This window comes from Chelon labrosus, assembly GCF_963514085.1.
Source record: "Chelon labrosus genome assembly, chromosome: 3".
Classification (NCBI taxonomy): Eukaryota; Metazoa; Chordata; class Actinopteri; order Mugiliformes; family Mugilidae; genus Chelon; species Chelon labrosus.
This window is the reverse complement of record NC_140339.1, coordinates 3,588,229-3,607,381: the sequence shown is the minus strand read 5'-3', so window position 1 is coordinate 3,607,381 and position 19,153 is coordinate 3,588,229. Positions and strand designations below refer to the sequence as shown.

Here is a 19,153-nt window from a genome sequence, read left to right as displayed (position 1 = left end):
AAAAAAAAAAAAGAGCTTCAGAAAACTCAGATATAAAATAATATTTGCGGAGGTTTATAGTAATTAACATTTTTCAGACTTTCAAAAAAAAATTATGCAAGCCATCCAAACTTAGTTTCAGACTTCAAGACTTCATTAGATATCAAACTAATTTCAAAACACTTTTTACAGCTTAATATAATATATAATGTATACAAAGCCTGCATACTATAAACGAAGATTATAAAAAAGCATGTGTGACAATTTTCAGTTTCATTATCTGACATAATTAAACCTGAAATGTGCAAACCTGTGGTGTGTGCAAAACCTGACATGACACCAGATGCATCAGTCTGCAGTGAAAACGTTTTAAAGTCTTCCCCGCCAACTACATCTTCGTCGGTCACTTTGACATTGTCTGACAGAATTAAATTCAAAACGAAGCTTGTGTTTATGAGGATTTATTCATAATGTGCACGTAGGTCTGGAGAATGGATGATTTTTGAATCTTTGATCAAAGTAATTGATACGGCAGCTTGGCGGGCGGATAAAGGAAGCTGTTAACACAGTTTTATCTGTCGTGTAACTCTACTCAGATGAACCTGAGGTCTGTGGCGGGACCATTCAGTATGTCACTTCATTGTCTGTGGCCTCGCCAGTGGATATAGCTCAACTCTGGATATTACAAGATACTTATCAACTTCGCCTCGCAGAGTGGAAAGCAAATGGAGGGATCCAGACAAAGGCTGTTTCTCTGTCTATCTCTGAGAATCCTAATTGTCTGGTTTTCTCATGTAGCCAACGAGTGTTACCGCTTTTCATCCGTGGTCGCCCACCCCTGAAACTCGCTCTGATTTCCTGGTCGGGACGCCAACCTGCTTTGGCTCGTCCTCTGTCGTTCTCCTGACAGGAGACAGTCCTCTTATCTGGGTTAGACATGAACACAGGAGCTCCAAATGATGATTATGTTATAACTTGATAGCATGTTGTTAGCTCATAGCTCTGGATAATAACAGCCATTATGGGGCAGTGAGTTCTTTGGTGCTATCATTGGACCATCAGCTCATTGAGGAGGGTTTTCATTCATATCGTGAGATGGGACCACACCTGCTGGTCCAAGAACTTCCTTACTATTGAGCCAAAAAATGACCCATTGATCTGACGATTCTGTGATAAAATCCCTATGCAGAAAAAGCATGTTACATATCTCTGAGATGCAAAAGTAAGTGCACATTTTGAGGTTAATTTCAAGGTCAAATTAGAGTCCATCTGTTCAGAAGTGTTTCCAATCATTGTAATGAGACTCAGTTTGGTTTAAATGAGAGGTGTCATGTTTGGAAATGAAACAACACTGCATCCCGGCATCAGAACCTCATCCCGTCCAGGAAACATGGGGTGCTAATGTCCTTGTCTGGGCCTGTTTTGCTGCATCTGGACCAGGACGGCTTGTCCTCATTGATGGACCAATGAATTCTGAATTCTACCAGTGAACTCTAAAAGAAAATGTCAGGACATCTGTCCATGATCTGAATGTGAAGAGAAACTGGGTCATGCAGCAAGACAACGAGAACCAAGAACACAAGTGGTTCTACAAAAGAACGGTTAAAGAAGAACAAGATGAATGTTTAGGAACGGCCAAGTCAAAGTCCTGACCTTAATCCAATAGAAATGTTGTGGAAGGACCTGAAGCAAGCAGTTGATGTGAGGAAACCCACCAACATCTCAGAACTGAAGTGGTTCTGTTCTGAGGAATGGGCTAAAATTCCTCCAAGCCGCTGTAGACCACTGATCAGCAGTTACCAGAAACATTTAGTTGCTGGTAACTGCTGCACAAAGAGGTCACAGTAGATACTGGAAACAGGGGTTCACTGACTTTTGCACCGCACAGATATGAACAAACGATTAATTATCTTGAATAAACAAACACACAAGTATAATATTTCTGTTTAATTTGTTTGATTGGATTCTCTTTGTCTATATTTAGGACTTGTGTGAATATCCGCTCATATTTTGAGTCATTTTTATGCAGAAATGTAGAAAATTCTGAGGAGTGCAAATTGCAATTCTCTTGTTACAGCAGTGAGCTGACTGACTTTACCATCTTTCTTGTTCCATGTTTGAGTGGGATACAGCTCATCTTGTTGGAAGACGAGGGAGCAACAGTTGCAGGATTTAAAGATAAATTTTTAGTGCTTCATCAGAATCTGTCGACCTTAAATCTTAACATCTGAGCTCAGCTACTGATAAATACCGAGCTTTAAACAGTTTTTCTCTTCACCTCCAGTCTGCTGAAACATGGAGACGAGTGCTTCGAGCCTGCAGCCTGCCCCTGTCTGTGGAAAGGAAAGGAGTATTTCCCTGGCGACAGAGTCTCCTCCCCGTGCCACCAGTGGTACGTTCACACACATCCAGCGTTTATAGAAAACCTTCTTCACTGAACTGGAACGCCTGGTGTTTCCAAAAGATCTTTACATATCAACTTTCCTTCTTTCTTCATCCAGTTTTTTCTTGTGACATACAAATTTGCGCTGCCCTCACTAACAATATCTGTCAGAATTCAGACAAATCTCCAACATAATTTTTTCTGAAAGAATCACAAGGTTGTCAGAGCATCGAAAGTGGCCACCTGATATCCATAATTCTCAGTTATCACAGGACAGAAAAAAAAAACGGCCTTGGAAACAGAGCAGGCTCTTGTACAAGTCTTTGATTCCCTGAGCTTCAGACCGTTCATCGCCGGTGAAAGGAAACACTCTCCCAGTGATCTCAGTCATTCTCCCATCCTTCCATTTCTCCTTCAAGCCGTAGCCAGGGAAGAAGATGTAGATGACAGCCTAATAGCTCAATAAGCGGCGATTCAGCCTTTGACAATTCACCGGCCACTTTTCTGCCCTCTCTCGACAAAGGGAGGCCATTAGACGCGGAGAAAAATGTCCTCGCTCTAAGTGGGAACAAGTTGATGCCGAATCACTGAAGCTTTGCTGTCTTTGTAGTGTTTGCCAGCACGGGACGTTTCAGTGCGTGTTCCGTCCGTGTCCATCCATGTGCACGGCTTACGGTGACCGCCACTACAGGACGTTTGACGGACTGCTGTTTGACTACGTCGGTGCATGCAAAGTCTATCTTGTGAAGGTATTTGTTTTAGATTATTTGAACCCATTAACTTGTTGTCTGTTCACTGTTTTTGGAGCATCAGATTTTCACTCAGATTTTATGTCACTATGCAGAAAAAGCAGTTTTCAGGAAATTATTCTCAGGGGAAATGGGGAAAATTAAATAATCCCTTAAAATAAATGGTTAAAACATCACTAAAACTACCAAAGTTTAGAAAGTTAAAGGGGAACTACTGTTTTTTTACAACCTGGACCTTATTTCTGTCATAAAATATGATTTACTCACCCATATAACTTTTGTGTAATTTGTAGTCGTTCAGGAGATATTTAGATCAGCGTATATCCATATAGTGGGAGTGACTGGGGCACCAAAACGCAGCCTCTAAATAACGCATTATCTGCCGCGAAACCTGTTCAATATTTTGTTATGATACGCTAGTGCTATTCCCCATTGAGTCCGGAGTTACCTGTTATCATCATATGGGGTCTGTAGGTCAATCTACAGACCCCAGATGATGGATGTCATCTCTGAGCGCCACATGCATCCGCGACGGTCGGCTTGTTTACCTGTAGTTTGCTACTGCTATAGTTTGTCCACAACCTCTGAATCGGAAAAATATTCAGCCATGTTGCAAAAAACTAGCACTAGCGTACAATAACAAAATATTGGTGAAATGAACTAGTTTCGCGGCAGATAATGCGTTATTCAGAGGCTGCATTTCGGTGCCCCAGTCACTCCCATTATATGGATATATGCAGTTTTAAATATCTCCGGAACGACTACAAATTACACAAAAGTTATATGGGTGAGTAAACGATCGTATTTTATGCCAGAAATAAGGTCCAGGTTGTAAAAAACAGTAGTTCCCCTTTAAGCATTTTAAAAGCAACAGACAAGAAAAATCCACGTTTTAGCCGTTAAGACATTTGTGATATTCGTGACAGTTTTCTCTTCTCCACAGAGCAGCACCGATGTGATGCTCAGCGTTACAGCGGAGAATGTCGACTGCTTCGACAGTGGAGTGATCTGCAGGAAATCTCTGCTGATCAACGTCGGGAGATCCTTCGTAGCGTTTGACGACGACACGGGGAAGCCGGTAAGAGTCACTTTTAAGGCTTTTTAAAGAATCTGTGCATTTTAAGACCGTTTGGCTCAGCCAATCTTGCTCATCTCTTTGCAGAATCCCTCCAGTGTGATCGACAGGAAGCAGAGGATGTTCATCTGGCCTGCTGGATACTTCACGGTCATTCATTTCCCAGAACAGGACATCACTGTCCTCTGGGACCGTAAGACCACCATCCACATCCAGGCTGGTCCTCGCTGGCAGGTAGGACGCTGGTTCAGGGCCTTTATCTGAGCCCAGTAGTGTTGTGGTTTTAGCTGGTGTTACAAACACAATGAAACCTATGAAACTCACTTTTTTTAAACCCTTGTTGCTAACAGAAATTAATAAAGAAGAGCTAATACCAACCTTCCCTTTGCAGGTCAGAGTTTTCTGTAAAACATTTAACTAAATATTGAATGAACAATCGTTTCCTTGCTCACCAAATAAAGGAGCACCAGAGTGCTTTGTGTTGCCCCTGGTGGTCGGATGATGAATTGCAGCCTTAGCTGTTCTCTTAAGTCTCAGAGCAGAATCTGAGGTTCATGTCGAAATATGATATGGAGACGATATTATCTGAGGAACTATCTGCATAAAAAGACGAGTTGGTGATGTGTTCAGGGGAAGTTGAGTGGGCTGTGTGGAAACTTCGACCTGAAGACAGTGAACGAGATGCGGACGCCCGACAACATCGACTCCTCCACACCACAGGAGTTTGGAAACAGCTGGACGGCAACAGAGGTGAGTGAAGCGTCACCAAAATCATCATCATCATCATCAACAACAGGTTTTCATTCACAAATCTGTTCATGTAAATCATAAAAAGCTGTGACTAAAATGCCTTTATATATCTGCTTAATTTAATAATTCCTCATTTGCTAAACTTCATTGACCACTAACTGAAGACGAAAATGTTTTATTTGTTTGCGTCCTCAGTGTGTGAATAGTCCAGACATCAGACACCCCTGCAGTCTCAGTCCTCTCAGAGAGCCTTTTGCAAAGCGCCAGTGTGCCGTGTTGCTCAGCGAGGTCTTCCAGGCCTGCCACCCAGTGGTGAGTACCCATACAACCACACTCTGTCCTCAACGGTTTAGAAGAATCCTTTCAACACTACAGACTTACTTGGTTTTTCCTGTTATGACCCTTTTTCTGTGTTTTATTGGTGATTTTTTTAAAATTGATAAAATACCACAAAATCCCTTAAAAGCGTTTGTTTTCTTTGTGTTCAGGTGGACGTCACCTGGTTCTACATGAACTGTCTGGCAGACACGTGCGCCTGCAACCGTGGAGGCGACTGTGAGTGTTTCTGCACCAGCGTGGCGGCGTACTCCCAGCGCTGCTGCCATCAGGGCGTCCCAGTCGACTGGCGCTCTCCATCTCTGTGTGGTAAGTCAAAACGCAGAGACCAAAAAAACAAAATTCTTGCTTCCTACTCAGCGCTGTATATTCCACATGTAGGCTACTTCCTGTTTCATTAAACAAAATACGGCAGTTTTTTCAGAATACTTTATTAATCCTTCACGGAAATTGCTTAAACATTTTCGACGAGGATGGGATTTGAACCCATGCGTGCAGAGCACAATGGATTAGCAGTCCATCGCCTTAACCACTCGGCCACCTCGCCGTATTTTTGACCACAATCTGTATTTTTTATTTTTTTTATTTTTTATTTTTTTATTGTTGATATAAGTTGTTTTTTTCATTTTTTGTTTCTTAGTTTAAAAGCACACTTTGAATGCCATGGAATGCATGGACCCACCTGCTGTACCTACACCTGCTTTTATTGCGCATGTTCTTTTCTGCAACAGCTAACTAACAGTAGCTTCTTTTTACTAATGGTGTATATCATTTTACCAGTTAATCTTAAACATGCTTGTACTTTTCTGACAATTAAAAGACAATATAAGTTCATATTTATTAGGATTTGCACACGTGATTATACATTATTACATAAAGTACACCAATGAAAATCTATTATAATTATGTTAAGATGCTTTGAAAAATTATGAGATTCATTACAAAGTGAGACTAATTAGCACTTTATAATCTTACTTATATTTCTTTAACGTTATTATTATTATTCCTATTCCCAGTACTTATATCAGTCTCTTCTTTTTCTTTGCAGCGTATGATTGCGAATTTTACAACAAAGGTATGACAATCTCTCAAATATCAGTATTTTTATGGATTCTACGATGTGCACAACGGTCGAATTTGATGATGTACAGGTTAAATAAAATGGTGGAAGGTTGAGCTTTGTGCACATTGCCCCCTGTAGTGGGAACCAGTAGTATTATGTTGCCAGATTCAAGGGTTTAAAACATCTTTTGGGTACTTTGGTTATCCAAATGGCCAAATGGCATTTGAATCTGACCAAAATCTAGGTGTGGAAACATTGCTCCCTGACAATGATGTATCTCTGTAATGCACATTTTAATGTATGATGGACTACATTATTAAGCATATTTTAGAATGATAATTAATTTCCATATGGTAAAGAAGTGCATGCGGGAACAATGCAATCATAAATGTGATTTGTTGTGATATTCGTTGTGCTACGCTAACTTGACCGTCTGTCTTCAGTTCTGGGTAAAGGTCCCTTCAGGCTCTTTTCCTTCAGGGATCGGACGGCAGCGTTGGCAGCCAGCATGTCCAGCGGCTCTGTGTTTCTGCAGAGGGTCAACGGCAGCTCGCCTGGCATCCTCTCGCAGTTCATGATGACGCCGGGCCTCAGCAGAGCTCGACCGCACGGTGAGTTAATTCGGCTTTTCTGAATTAGGTGGACCTCCTGTTTCCGGAATCTTGTCCTTCAGTTTTGCTTTGACAAAGATTATATTTGAATCGGACAATGAGGTAATGTAAAAAAGTGGGGGACATGTTCCTTAATGTTTTAAACTGATAGTCCTCAAAGGTTGGCTTAGCGATGTGTCTTAGTTTCTCCCAGAGAACACAAACAGGGAAAATCGTGCAGTAGGGATCTGCTGTATATATAAGGTAGTGCCCTAAAAACCTATTTGTTCTATTATATTCTGCAGATATTTCTTCTTCATATGCATCCATAAGTAGTAATAACTTGCAGACAGTATTTCTTTTCTATTTGTTGATTTGACAAAGTTGGATTCTTGTAAAGTTTTGATTTATATTTCTTTGTTTTCTAAGTCTGTGGATGACAGGTGATAAAGAAATCAGTGCCGTGTGCAGAAATGTCCTTTAATCCGGCGTCATAGAGAGTGTGTGGGAACGCTGTGGTCAGCTGAGAGACTTCATAGGTTTATTTTACACTTTTATTTACGCTTTAGTTTCTCTGTAGGAAAAAGGACACCTCTGCTTTACTAATGCCGGGTACAGTAGTATCAGAGCATGAAAGGGAACTTCTGTAGTGGGGTTTGGGAAAGTTTGATCGTTGTGTAGATTAGATATACGACAGAGATATGTTCTCCTGTCAACAGAATGAGAGGGAAACTAAGATTCTGGTCTCTCTGCAACTTGAATGTCGGCGATATGTACCAGTAGGAAGCTGTTTAACTACAAGTCTTCTTACCCAGGCTGTTGACTTACAATAATGTGACTGTTTTCTGATGTGGCACTTCTTTGGTTAAAGTTCGGTTACTCCACAAAAATTATTTGGTCTCAAAAAGAGTGTCTTAATGCTGAGAAGTTCTTTTTTTCTCTCTGAGACCTTTGTTTTTCCTGGACTGGAGGTAGAAAGGCCTTAACGAGAGCAATGAGTGTGAACTAGAGCTGAACAGTCAAGTTGTGGGTCAGAAAACTAAAGGCTCCTCCCTCTGGAGATTTACTGGGCACGGCCAGCTGGGAGGAGACCTTGGGGTAGACCCAGAATTCACTTAAGGGATTGCATAACTTGACTGGCCTGGGAACACGTTGGGATTCCTCTTGAGACACTAGGATGTGTTGCTAGGGAGAGGGACACCTGGAATGCTTGGCCTGTTGCCCATGTGACCAGAAGTGGATTAAAATGGCTAGAAGGGTTAGAAATCTGAAAACCATGAGCTGAAAGATGCTAAAATGCACCATGGAAGTCAGAAGACATGTTTGCGCCATGTGGAGGTAAACATCATGGATAAATGGATGGATGAAAGTGGATAGATGGGTAGATGGATGAATGTGTCGCCAAAATGAAAAAACAGAAACGGCAAGACACTAAAATGCCCCATGGAACTGAGAAAATCATGGATGGTTCATGGATTGATGGATGGATGGTTGAAAATGGATGGATTGATGAAGATGGATGGATGGATGGATGATGAATGGGTTGATAGACTGATCCATGGATGAATGAAAATGGATGGAGGGATGGATGAATGGGTTGATGGATGGATGGAAATGGATGGATGGATGGTTGAAAATGGATGGATGGATGAATGGGTTGATAGACTGATCCATGGATGAATGAAAATGGATGGAGGGATGGATGAATGGGTTGATGGATGGATGGAAATGGATGGATGGATGGTTGAAAATGGATGGATGGATGAATGGGTTGATAGTAGTGTTGTTTTTGGCGGCCTGTTTTAATTTTAGTTTTAGTCTAGTCTTTGTGTCAAGCTGTCATTTTAGTTTTTATTAGTTTTAGTCATGTTCATACTCTTTTTAGTCTAGTCAAGTTTCAGTCAACTAAAAGTCTGAGCATTTTAGTCTTATTTTAGTCAGAATTATCCATGACTATTTTCGTCTAGTTTTAGTCGACGAAAACTGATGACATTTTCGTCTAGTCTTAGTCAACGAAAACTGATGACATTTAGTCTAGTCTTAGTCAACGAAAACTGATGACATTTAGTCTAGTTTTAGTCAATGAAAATTGTATTTTAGTCTCTTTTTAGTAATGCAATTCTATTTAACCCAGTCAATACAGTATAAGTAGCCTACCTTGTAGTATAGACAAAACCAAAATTTTCTTTTAGCCAAACCTATTTCAAACAAGGTTCTTATTATATTATTGTTACCTTATAGACTCAAGAATACATCCATTCCAGACACGGAAGACGCTGATTTGAATTTACAACATATTTATTTTACTATTTATTTACTATTTGCCGCACTTCTCCCTATCTTTCACCACAAGACATTCGGTTTTATTTTCCACTTCGGTGTATTTAAAGTTTTTCCAAATGTCTTCTCTTCTTCTTCTACCAAAGACCCCCGGCTGGCCGGCCATCGTTCCCTTTCTCTGTCACGCTACTCAGTAGCCTACTCACAGTTCTCTCGCTACTCAGTACTCACGCAGAGTCGCAGACTCACTGGAGCAGCTACATCTTCTAAATAATGCCGCGAGTGGAGCTTGAGGAAGTGACGTCGCCTGCGAGAGAAACGGGCTCTCTGGACACAGGAAACAGAAAAACTACAAAATAATAATAATAACGCGACTAAACAAGACAAAATGACGTTGTAACATTTCGTGTCGTCTCGTTTTGGTCAACGAAAATGGAGAGACATTTTAGCATAGTTTTTATTTTGTAAACCACATTTAGTCTCGTTTTTATTCGTCAACAATATTGCATTATACATTTAATTATAGTCATCGTCGCATGACCAGCATTTACGTTACGTCTCGTCTCGTTTTAGTCACGTGATAAAGGTTCGTTGACGACAATATTTAGTCATAGTTTTCGTTGACGAAAGCAACACTAGTTGATAGACTGATCCATGGATGGATGGATGGATGGATGGATGGATGGATGGATGGTTGTTTGCATGGTTGATGGATGGATGATATGTAAATGGATAGATGAAGATGGATATGTATATGGATGGATATAAATGGATGGATGGATGAAAATGAATGGATGGATGGGTAGGTAGATGGATGAAAATGGATGGATGATGGATGAAGATGGATGGATGGACCATGGCTGGGTCAGAAAACCAAAAACCATGAGCTGAAAGATGCTAAAATGCAGCATGTAGCCAAGAAAAGTCCTTAATATAGTTTGCTAGGAAAAATAAATAATTTAAATTACTGTTAATAAAGAAACATTAACCAATGCCTTCTTGTAGTGAAGAGTCTGAAGAATTCCCAAGCTGCAAATTTCCCACTTACCACTGCTTCATTCAACGGACTCATTCACTTCACCTCCTGCTAATCAGAGAGTTTTAAAGAGAACCTTCCAGTGAAAGGCAGCCAGCCGGCGCTCTCCCTTTCCACTGTTTCCTTTGCTTTTGACACTGTTTGGAATGATTTGAGCGCGCCAGTGAAAACACTGATGGAGGAGATGGACTTTCCCTTGACTTTCAGCAGCAGAAGGGCCCAGAGATCAGGTTGCTAAATGCTAATATAGGAACTTGAGCTGCAGGCCGGTCAGCAAGCCAAGACTGGAACAAGCTGATCTGACTGTATGAGCGCTGAGATACCGCTGCAACCTGGACCGCTTTCAGGAGTAATTCAGACACATTCTGCACCATTAATTACTCAGACTGATGTGTTGAAAGAGTTTCCTGAGGTGTTTTAGTCGTCAGTGCCTGCAGAGTTAAACACATTAATCCTTAAGTAACATTAGCGCCTAAACAAAACTAAATTTTTTGCTTTAATTTCATTGGCCATTAAAATAATAATACAGTTAATGCAGCTCTACCTGAATGTAGTTGGTGCTAAGAAACAGGCTGGTGTTAAATGTTCAAATAAATTAACTATGGCATTGATGGACAAGCTCTAATAGACAGTGCCTTCCGGCCTCTTCAGCTTCTCCTTGACTAATCTTGTAATTCTCTTCTGCAACAGACACGTCGCGGGTTTCCTTCGAGGCGGCCCACAGACCGAACCACTTCCTGTACGTGAGCCCCAGCGGCCAGGTGAGGATGGCCAAGTGGGAGGAGAGCGAAGCGTTCTTGGACGGAGCCACCTTCGTCCTCCACAGGAACACCTGGACCCCGGGCTACGACTCGCTGGAGTCCCAGCTGAAGCCCGGCTTCTTCCTGCACGCCACGCTGTCCCGTCTCCACCTGCTCAAATACAGACACACCGACAGTTTCCGCAAGGCCACGCTGTTCAGACTTACAGGTCAGCAGCACACGACACATAAAAAACAATCGATACTGAGGCTGCAGTCTCATTTTTAAAAAACAAAAGGGGAATTCCAGCTAATAGACGTCTCTATGCATACAAAAACTGTTTTTAAACAGCCTGGATTGGTTATGTGATATTCTGCACATTTATATATATATTTTTTCTCTTAATTTAAGCCACATTGGACAAGTTTTTATTACACATAAATACTGTATGAATAGTTATTTTCAGTTGGGTCGAGTAAAACTGTACCACTTAAACTATTTCAGTCAATGATCCTGTCTGGTTAATTTCGTTTTCTATCTTTAAAACCATTGCAATTTAAATTTAGGAGTCTAATAATAGTCTAATAGCTGCAAATTTGTTCCTCCGAGAGAACAATCTCAAACTTTAATTGTGACAGACTGTCCAGTGTTTTTAAGTAAATCAGTTCAATGTTTTTGTCCAGGCCCCGGCCCAGACACCCCGCCGGGTCCTCGATGTCAGTGGAGGTACGACGCCTGCGTCAGCCCCTGCTTCAAGACCTGCAGCGACCCGACGGCTGAAGCCTGCGTCACCATCCCACAGTGAGACCTTTTAAACACAGACCTTTTTTTTTTTAAATTATTATTATTATTTAATTTGTTAATTGTTGAGATGGATTTATTAGTTTAATTAGTCTCTCTTCATCTGTATTCATCTAAAAACAGAATACAAGTTGATCTTTCTGATTTGGTCTCGTAGATGAACAGTTTGTGTGTTGTCCCGTGTACAGGGTGGAGGGCTGCCTTCCTGTCTGCCCCCCTCACATGGTCCTGGATGAAGTCACTCGTCGATGTGTCTACGTTGAAGATTGTGAGTATCTCCTCCAGCCCTGCACTAAATCTTCTCTTCGTGAAGGTTCTGGTATTCAGCATTAGTTTAAATTAACACAGAGAAGTGTTTTCATTCAACTGTCGTTTCATTTTGGAATCTCTGGTTTGTAGCACCATTGAATTGTGATGTGTTTGTGTCGACACGTGTTCCTGTTATTTTGACAACCCTCTTTTAGGCCAAAATAGCAAAAAACTTTTTAATTCAATCCAGTTTAAAGGCACCACAAGCTACTTCCTACAAAATTATCATCCAGTTGAATTACAACCGTTATGATGCTGTTTCTCTCACTGGTGTACCTAATATTTTGACGAGTGAGTGTATTTCAGTGGCAAAACAAGATTTAACATTTAACAATAAATATAAGATATTATAAGACGCACCTTCCTTGACAAAGACTGCAAGTTCAGGAACTTCACACATGTTTGATTTAGTTCAGACTGATTTCTTTCCTTGTCAAGGCGATACAAACCCGGGAACTGTTTCTCTGTTGAGCTCAGTGCTTCTCAGACACATTTGTCATTTGCTGTCTTCAGGTATTAAAGTTCCAGCTGGTGTGGTGCCCGTAACAACTCAGCTAACCTCTGCAGCTGTCACGTCTGCAACCACCACGAGCACCGCCGCCTCCACCACTCCACTCCACACCACCATCTCCACCACCTCCATGTCCTCTGCAGCGCCACACACTCCTCCTACACCTAAAGTCACCACCACTGTTCCTGCTGTGGACGTACACACCACCCCATCCATGGCGCCACCTGCCCCAGATGAGACGACTCGACCAGTGACAACAGCAGAACCCTCGCCTCCTCCAACTGTGCCCTCTGTTGTGAGGCCAGAGGTGGTGGAGCCACCGACTACTGTCAAAGTGACAGAAGCTCCACCCACCACTGTAGAAGATACAACAACAACCGGCCCGCTGAGCTTCACTATCAGCCAATTTGGTCGCAGCACGACCAAAACGAGCGTCGCACCCTATGCCCTCACGACTCTGTTCTGGCTCACCGCCTCCACTGGCACTCCGCGCGCACCATTCACCACCACTACAACACCGACCACTACAACACCGACCACAACCACTGTCGAGGGGCCAACCACAATCAGAACTCCGACTGTGGTGCTTCCCACCAAAGAAACCACAGAGGCTACAACACATTCAGCAGCGGTTACTCCAGTTGTGACAACTTCCAGTCCGAGTCCTTCTCTGGTTTCAGAGACTTCTGCTCTTACAGACAGGACTACAATTTCCAGTACAGCTACCACTGCATACACAGGCACCAGCACAAAGGCAGTAACAGTGTACAGAACAACTACAACAACACCCATGCCTCCTGCTTTACCAAGCACAGCCTCCACAACAGCTTCACCCTTCCCAAAATCTCCTTCTGTGGAAACAATAACCGTACCTCTGCCAAAAGTCACTTTGGTAAAGACTACAGAATCAGTCACACCAGTATCACCTTTTACTACCAGTAAAACAACACCTCACATGCGCCCAGAGACACCAGCTGTTTCCACAGAAAGCATTTTACACACAGTCTCTACTGACTTGAAAACTTCTACAACGACTGTTCCCGAGTTAACCACTACAACCCACGTCCCTTCTACACCAACCTCATCCACGCCACCTACCTCCACCTCAGCTGCTACAGACTGGGGAACCACAACAAAGAAAGTGACCACATCTGCAACGTCTAAAATACCACCACCACCACCAACAACAGCAGCACCTCCACCTCCAGAGATTTTAGACACCACAACATCTCCTATTTCCACAACTTCTACTGAGAGAACCTCCTGGTCTGCAGCCATCCCTGTAACAGAGAGAACCACACCTACAACTGCAACTTCAAGACCTCCAGAGGTCCCAGAGACATCAGCAGAGTTTACGGGTCCTTTAGTCACAACAAAAACAACTGTACCGTCGGTGTCTCTTACAGAAACCACTACTGCGACACTACCAACAACAGAGAGCTCCACATCTACAGAGCGGACCTCTGAGCCATGGCGTCCACCCCATTGGGAGACTACCTCCACACAAATCTACAAACCCACAATGAAGACAACACCAGGGGTCACTTCTGAATCTGTCATCCATGTGGCCACTTCCACTACAACTACTGAAGCACCTCGACTCCCGGTCACACCAAAGCCGACGGTTACCTCTGCAACGTCAGCTGCAGCCACAACCACCACTACCCAAACCACAACGCCTTCTGAAATCTCAACTGCAGAAATTGTAGCCACTACAACCAGAAAACTGGTTACACCCCCACCTCCGCCTGTGCCTGGTACTCCCGAAACGCTTCTCACCACATCACCTACAAGAGCGCCACCCTCTGCTGTTACCACCACACTCAGACCTGTCGTCATTCAGCCGATCGCAGAGACAACACATCCGCCGACGGCCCGAGTGCAGGTGTCAACGACGGCTACAACCTTGTCTCCTCCATCTTGGTCTCCGTCCAACATGACTACATCTGCAGCACCTCCAAGGCCAACGACTATCCTGGACAAAGTCACCACCCGGCTGGTGTCCACTTCTAGAGCTACACCTTCAACAACAACTACTGCTTTCACACAGACGACCACTCTCAGGACGACACCCAGAGTTCCTGTGACAACAAGAGTTACTCCCAGAATAACGTCCACGGAGAGGTTACCCATCAGGCCAGTCACTGCCAGGGTTACCGTAACCACAAGGCCTCCAGAAGTAACCACCAGATCAACCACTATCGGTCCACCGACTGTCACCCCAAGTCCTGGTACAACAACTGTGGCAGGAGTGACTTCCACAACCATCTCAACATCTGCCGACACTGTTGATACAGCGACCACAACCGAACATACCGCCACAACTACTGCAAGTCCCCTGCCGACCACCACAACCGCCTCGGTGCCCGTTCCTACCCTGACAACAGTCACTGCATCTACAGCAGTCCCCACACCAACCACCACAGAGTTAACCACATCTGGGAGGACCACCAAAGAGCCTGATGTGTCACCATCCCAACCAGTGACACCTATACCTGGTGTGACGATCACCACCCAGAAGCCCTATATCCCTACCCCCGCTACGACTTTGCCCCCACCAGCCTCCACAACGCAAACAACCATCAGAGTCGATCACACCAGTCCAGGTGCAACAACAACGCCTCCAGGACCACCATCTCCTTACACAACAGTGGAAACAACCCGACACACAGCAGAGGAAACGACAACTATGGCTGTATCACCAGCAAGAATGTGCACTGTGGGTTAATTTCACTTACAAAGACCACGCCTTAATTGAAAGAATTTCATTGGTAGACAGGATGTGAGAGAAATAGATGGAGAGCTGAGATGGGTTGAAGGGAAAAGGGTTGAGGGGATGGGATGAAAGGGGTCGAGGGTATGGGATGAAAAGTGTTGGAGGGGACAGGATAAAAAGGGTCGAGAGGATGGGATGAAAAGGGTCGGAGAGGATGGGATGAAAAAGGTTGAGGGAATGGGATGAGAAGGGGTTGACACAAGTCCATTCTTGACTTTATTTGTAGTCTATGTTTTCTCATTGTCTGAAGTTGTTTCTGACTGATTTACATACATATGCTGACAAAAACAGCTTTGGAGAAAACTTTTCAAACCCAAAATTCCAAATAAAAAAAAAACAAGCAAATGCGCAGCAGCCACTGTAAACTTTAAAGTTTTTGAAACCTTGATGTGCATTCCCACCGTCAAGAGGTATTCGACTCACTTGATATAGACTTTTTGTACATTTCACAGTTAACAATTATAGTGATAACCAAAATAATCTGCTTGTAAACATCTTTGTGACTCTTGTGTTTTTATTTTTTTATCACCCAGCCTCCTTACGCAGAGATTGTCGACGAATGCACAAAGTACATCTGCGTCAACAACCAGCTAATCATGTTCAACAAATCCCAAAGCTGCCCCTTCACCGCCGAGCCGCCGAACTGTGGTCTGCTTGGTTTTGCTGTACTGGTCAACGGAGACAAGTGCTGCCCTCAGTGGGACTGTCCATGTGAGCAAAATGTGATTCAATGTTGATTCATTAAATTTGAATTTATTTGTCAGATTATTGTCTTTAGGTGTATGTTTTCTTTTCTTTATGATCCAGGTCGGTGCTCTGTGTTTCCTGATCTGAATGTGATTACATTTGATGGGAACAGCGTTGCCATCTACAAGGCAGCCTCGTACATAGTGACCCAGCTACCTAATGAGACCGTCAGTGTCCTGGTTCAGGAGTGTCCCGCTGACTCTGAGTCCCCAGTGAGTCTCTCATCATCAGATTCATTTAAAATGTTTTGTGCAAAAGTCGCTGATTTGTCAGTTTTTCTTTCTGCAGCTCATCTGGAATTTCACCAACCTGTGTCTGGTTGCACTCAACATCACCCACAACTCCAACCACATCATCATCAACAGGCTGCAGAGGAGGGTAAGACAAGCTCTCGTCTGATGCTTCTTCATACTTTAGTCTGATCAAAGCTTGAGAACAGGAGGTCTGATGGCATGACTCTTTCCTTTCAGCTCTATGTGAACTCTCGGTACGCTAGACCTCGATTCAAAAAGTATGGCTTTGAGATCTACGACACAGGCAACATGTACCTGATCCGGAGCCCCGCCGGCCTCAAACTGCAGTGGTACCACAGCACCGGCATGATGGTGATCGACACCGACAGCTCCAGCAACAAGCTTCCCACCATGGGCCTCTGTGGTAAGAGCTAGACTTTAATGCATTCTTCTCTCTCCTTCATAACAATGAACGTTTAACTGGTTGACTGCATAGAGATGAGTCACTAATCACCATTTTCCAAAGTGATTATCTGCTTTTGTTTTTCAATGATAAAGGGTGGAGCATCTAGAAAGACTTTCCCCGCCTACAATTTGTTTGTTGGCAGAAAGTTGGTCTGGAGTCTCTCCTTTGGGAACTGATTATGCTCCTGCAAAGATCTGTTGGGCCAGTCAAATTGTTTGGGTGGGGCTTAATGTGGTGATGGACAAAATAGTAACAGGGAAGTAGTTTTAGGGCAGTTTGAAAGAAAATGCTTGGCGGGAAAGTCCAGTTTCATATGCGTCTGGTATTCGACAAAAAGCACTGTAACATAGTTGCCTGGTAGTTCTAATTGGCTCAGAGCTGAAGGGAGGGCAAAGGAGGATGGCGTCATATATAGATCTGTTTGCTCTATGAGCAAACTGATGAGGATTGAAGGTGGGAGGAAGGCTCATTGTGATGTGGTCCCCAATGAGTCTTGTTGTTGTGAACCCCTCCCCCAGGCTTCTGTGATGGAGACCCAACCAATGACCTGACCTTGGCGAACGGCACCATAGTGGGCGTGCGTGAGGACCCGGTTGTGTTCATCGACAGCTGGCAGGTTCCCAACACCACCAGCTACGTCAGCCACAGCCGCCGCCGCGAGCTGAACTGCTCCACCAGCGACTGCTCCAGCTGCCTGGCCATGCTGGAGAAACACGAGTTCATGCCTTGCCACGCCTTTGTGAGTTCACCCATCTCCAGTTTTCTTGTGCATGCATGTAGTCAAACATATATAATGAGTAGTTTTTGTCTTGGTTTTCAGGTCCCACCCAGCACGTTTTGTGAGGTTTGGGTCCGAGATGCAGAGTACGTCAACAACCAGTGTGTGGCTCTGGCTGCTTATGTGGCTTCTTGCCACAAATTCAATATCTGCATTGAGTGGAGGAGTCCAGATTACTGCCGTAAGATTTTCGCCAGCCGTTAATATGACACTCACAGACACCGATAGCTGCTTTTGGAGGCAAACACTTCAGAATAAACATCTTGGTGTAAAGCAGAAGTTACCCGAGAGAAGGGAACGAACAAACCAAACACTGATTAAAATACATCAAGTCACGATTAATCCAGCCGTTTTCTTTTTGAAGGAAAGTTTCATTCTATTCAGTGACGTCTTTATCTCCTCCTGCAGCTTTTGCGTGTCCCGACGCTCTGAGGTATCAGGCCTGTCTGCCGGCCTGCACGTCTCAGTCCTGCCCCAACCACGACTTTGATTCAGACCCGGACCAGTGTTCAGGCCTGACCGAAGGCTGCGTGTGCCCCGAGGGAACACTCCTGCATCGGCCATACTCTGCTCTCTGCATCCCACCTGACAAATGCGGTAAGAGCTCAGTTTACCTGTTGGTCTGGAGTCTCTCTGTTGGGAACTGATTGTGCTCCAGCAAAGATCTGCCGGGCCAATCAAATCATTTGGGAGAAGATTGGTTGTAGCACTATCTAGTTGCTTGCAAAGGTTATTTTTTTCACACAATGAAATCCAAATGGCGTCTTTCCAGCCAGATCTCAAAATCAGCGTTGTGAATTTAAGTATGAAGACATTAGATTGCTTAGACAGCCTGAAATGATTTGTACAATACTGTGCAAATGATTCGGCACAGTGCATTTAAAAATAAAGTTAGTTGACTCCAAATTTAGGGTTAGGGTTCTCCTTGGTGTACAGGCTACGTAGCAGGTATGCTTTTCCAAACATCTTGGACATCTCTTCAGACACACCCCATGATGTTAAGATCATCTGTTGCAGGACTCCTAAGTCTTTGAGTTCTGAAGAAAGTTCTTTATGGGCTCATACACATAAAGTCAACCGTTCTCCTATGTTGCACCGTCTGTGGCCCTAGTTTCTGTGGTGTGTTCTCCACAAGTTGGACTTCTGGACTCCTCACTTTAGAAACGTTGTTCAAGTAAATTGTTTTTGTGGCTTTTATTAACACATGTGCTGAGTTCTAGTTTGATATATCAGCATTTCTGTGTCGTTGTAAAATAATAAATTGCGTGTGTTATTGTAGCCTGCACCGACAGCGGCGGCGTTCCCCGTGCACACGGTGAGGTCTGGAAGGGCTCGAAGGACGCCTGCTGCATGTACCGCTGCGACAACGACACCATCGTCCCCGTGGAGTACAACTGCTCCAGCGTGGCGTCGCCCGTGTGCCGACGAGTCGGAGAGATGATCATCAGCCTCGCAGACGACACCAGCTGCTGCCCGCACAAAGTCTGCGGTGAGGCATCGAGGGTTCCCGAAATATGTCCAACCAAAATATGTCCAACCATAAACTGGTAA

At 43.8% G+C, this 19,153-nt stretch overlaps 1 protein-coding gene across 1 annotated transcript in view; it reads left to right on the top strand.

Annotated features, from left to right (window-relative positions):
- The window catches only part of otog (otogelin), a gene marked incomplete at its 5' end in the record, with an annotated part of 59,909 nt that overhangs the window by 31,685 nt on the left and 9,071 nt on the right, over positions 1-19,153 (top strand). The window contains 21 exons of the mRNA XM_084541873.1: positions 2,264-2,371; positions 2,973-3,111; positions 4,055-4,189; positions 4,274-4,420; positions 4,817-4,936; positions 5,132-5,248; positions 5,425-5,581; positions 6,321-6,347; positions 6,779-6,946; positions 10,932-11,210; positions 11,665-11,782; positions 11,971-12,050; positions 12,605-15,321; positions 15,912-16,089; positions 16,186-16,337; positions 16,414-16,503; positions 16,596-16,782; positions 17,343-17,563; positions 17,645-17,783; positions 18,011-18,199; positions 18,882-19,091. Of these exons, the coding sequence (XP_084397999.1) occupies positions 2,264-2,371; positions 2,973-3,111; positions 4,055-4,189; positions 4,274-4,420; positions 4,817-4,936; positions 5,132-5,248; positions 5,425-5,581; positions 6,321-6,347; positions 6,779-6,946; positions 10,932-11,210; positions 11,665-11,782; positions 11,971-12,050; positions 12,605-15,321; positions 15,912-16,089; positions 16,186-16,337; positions 16,414-16,503; positions 16,596-16,782; positions 17,343-17,563; positions 17,645-17,783; positions 18,011-18,199; positions 18,882-19,091 (5,678 nt within the window). The remainder of the gene's footprint in view (positions 1-2,263; positions 2,372-2,972; positions 3,112-4,054; positions 4,190-4,273; positions 4,421-4,816; positions 4,937-5,131; positions 5,249-5,424; positions 5,582-6,320; positions 6,348-6,778; positions 6,947-10,931; positions 11,211-11,664; positions 11,783-11,970; positions 12,051-12,604; positions 15,322-15,911; positions 16,090-16,185; positions 16,338-16,413; positions 16,504-16,595; positions 16,783-17,342; positions 17,564-17,644; positions 17,784-18,010; positions 18,200-18,881; positions 19,092-19,153) is intronic.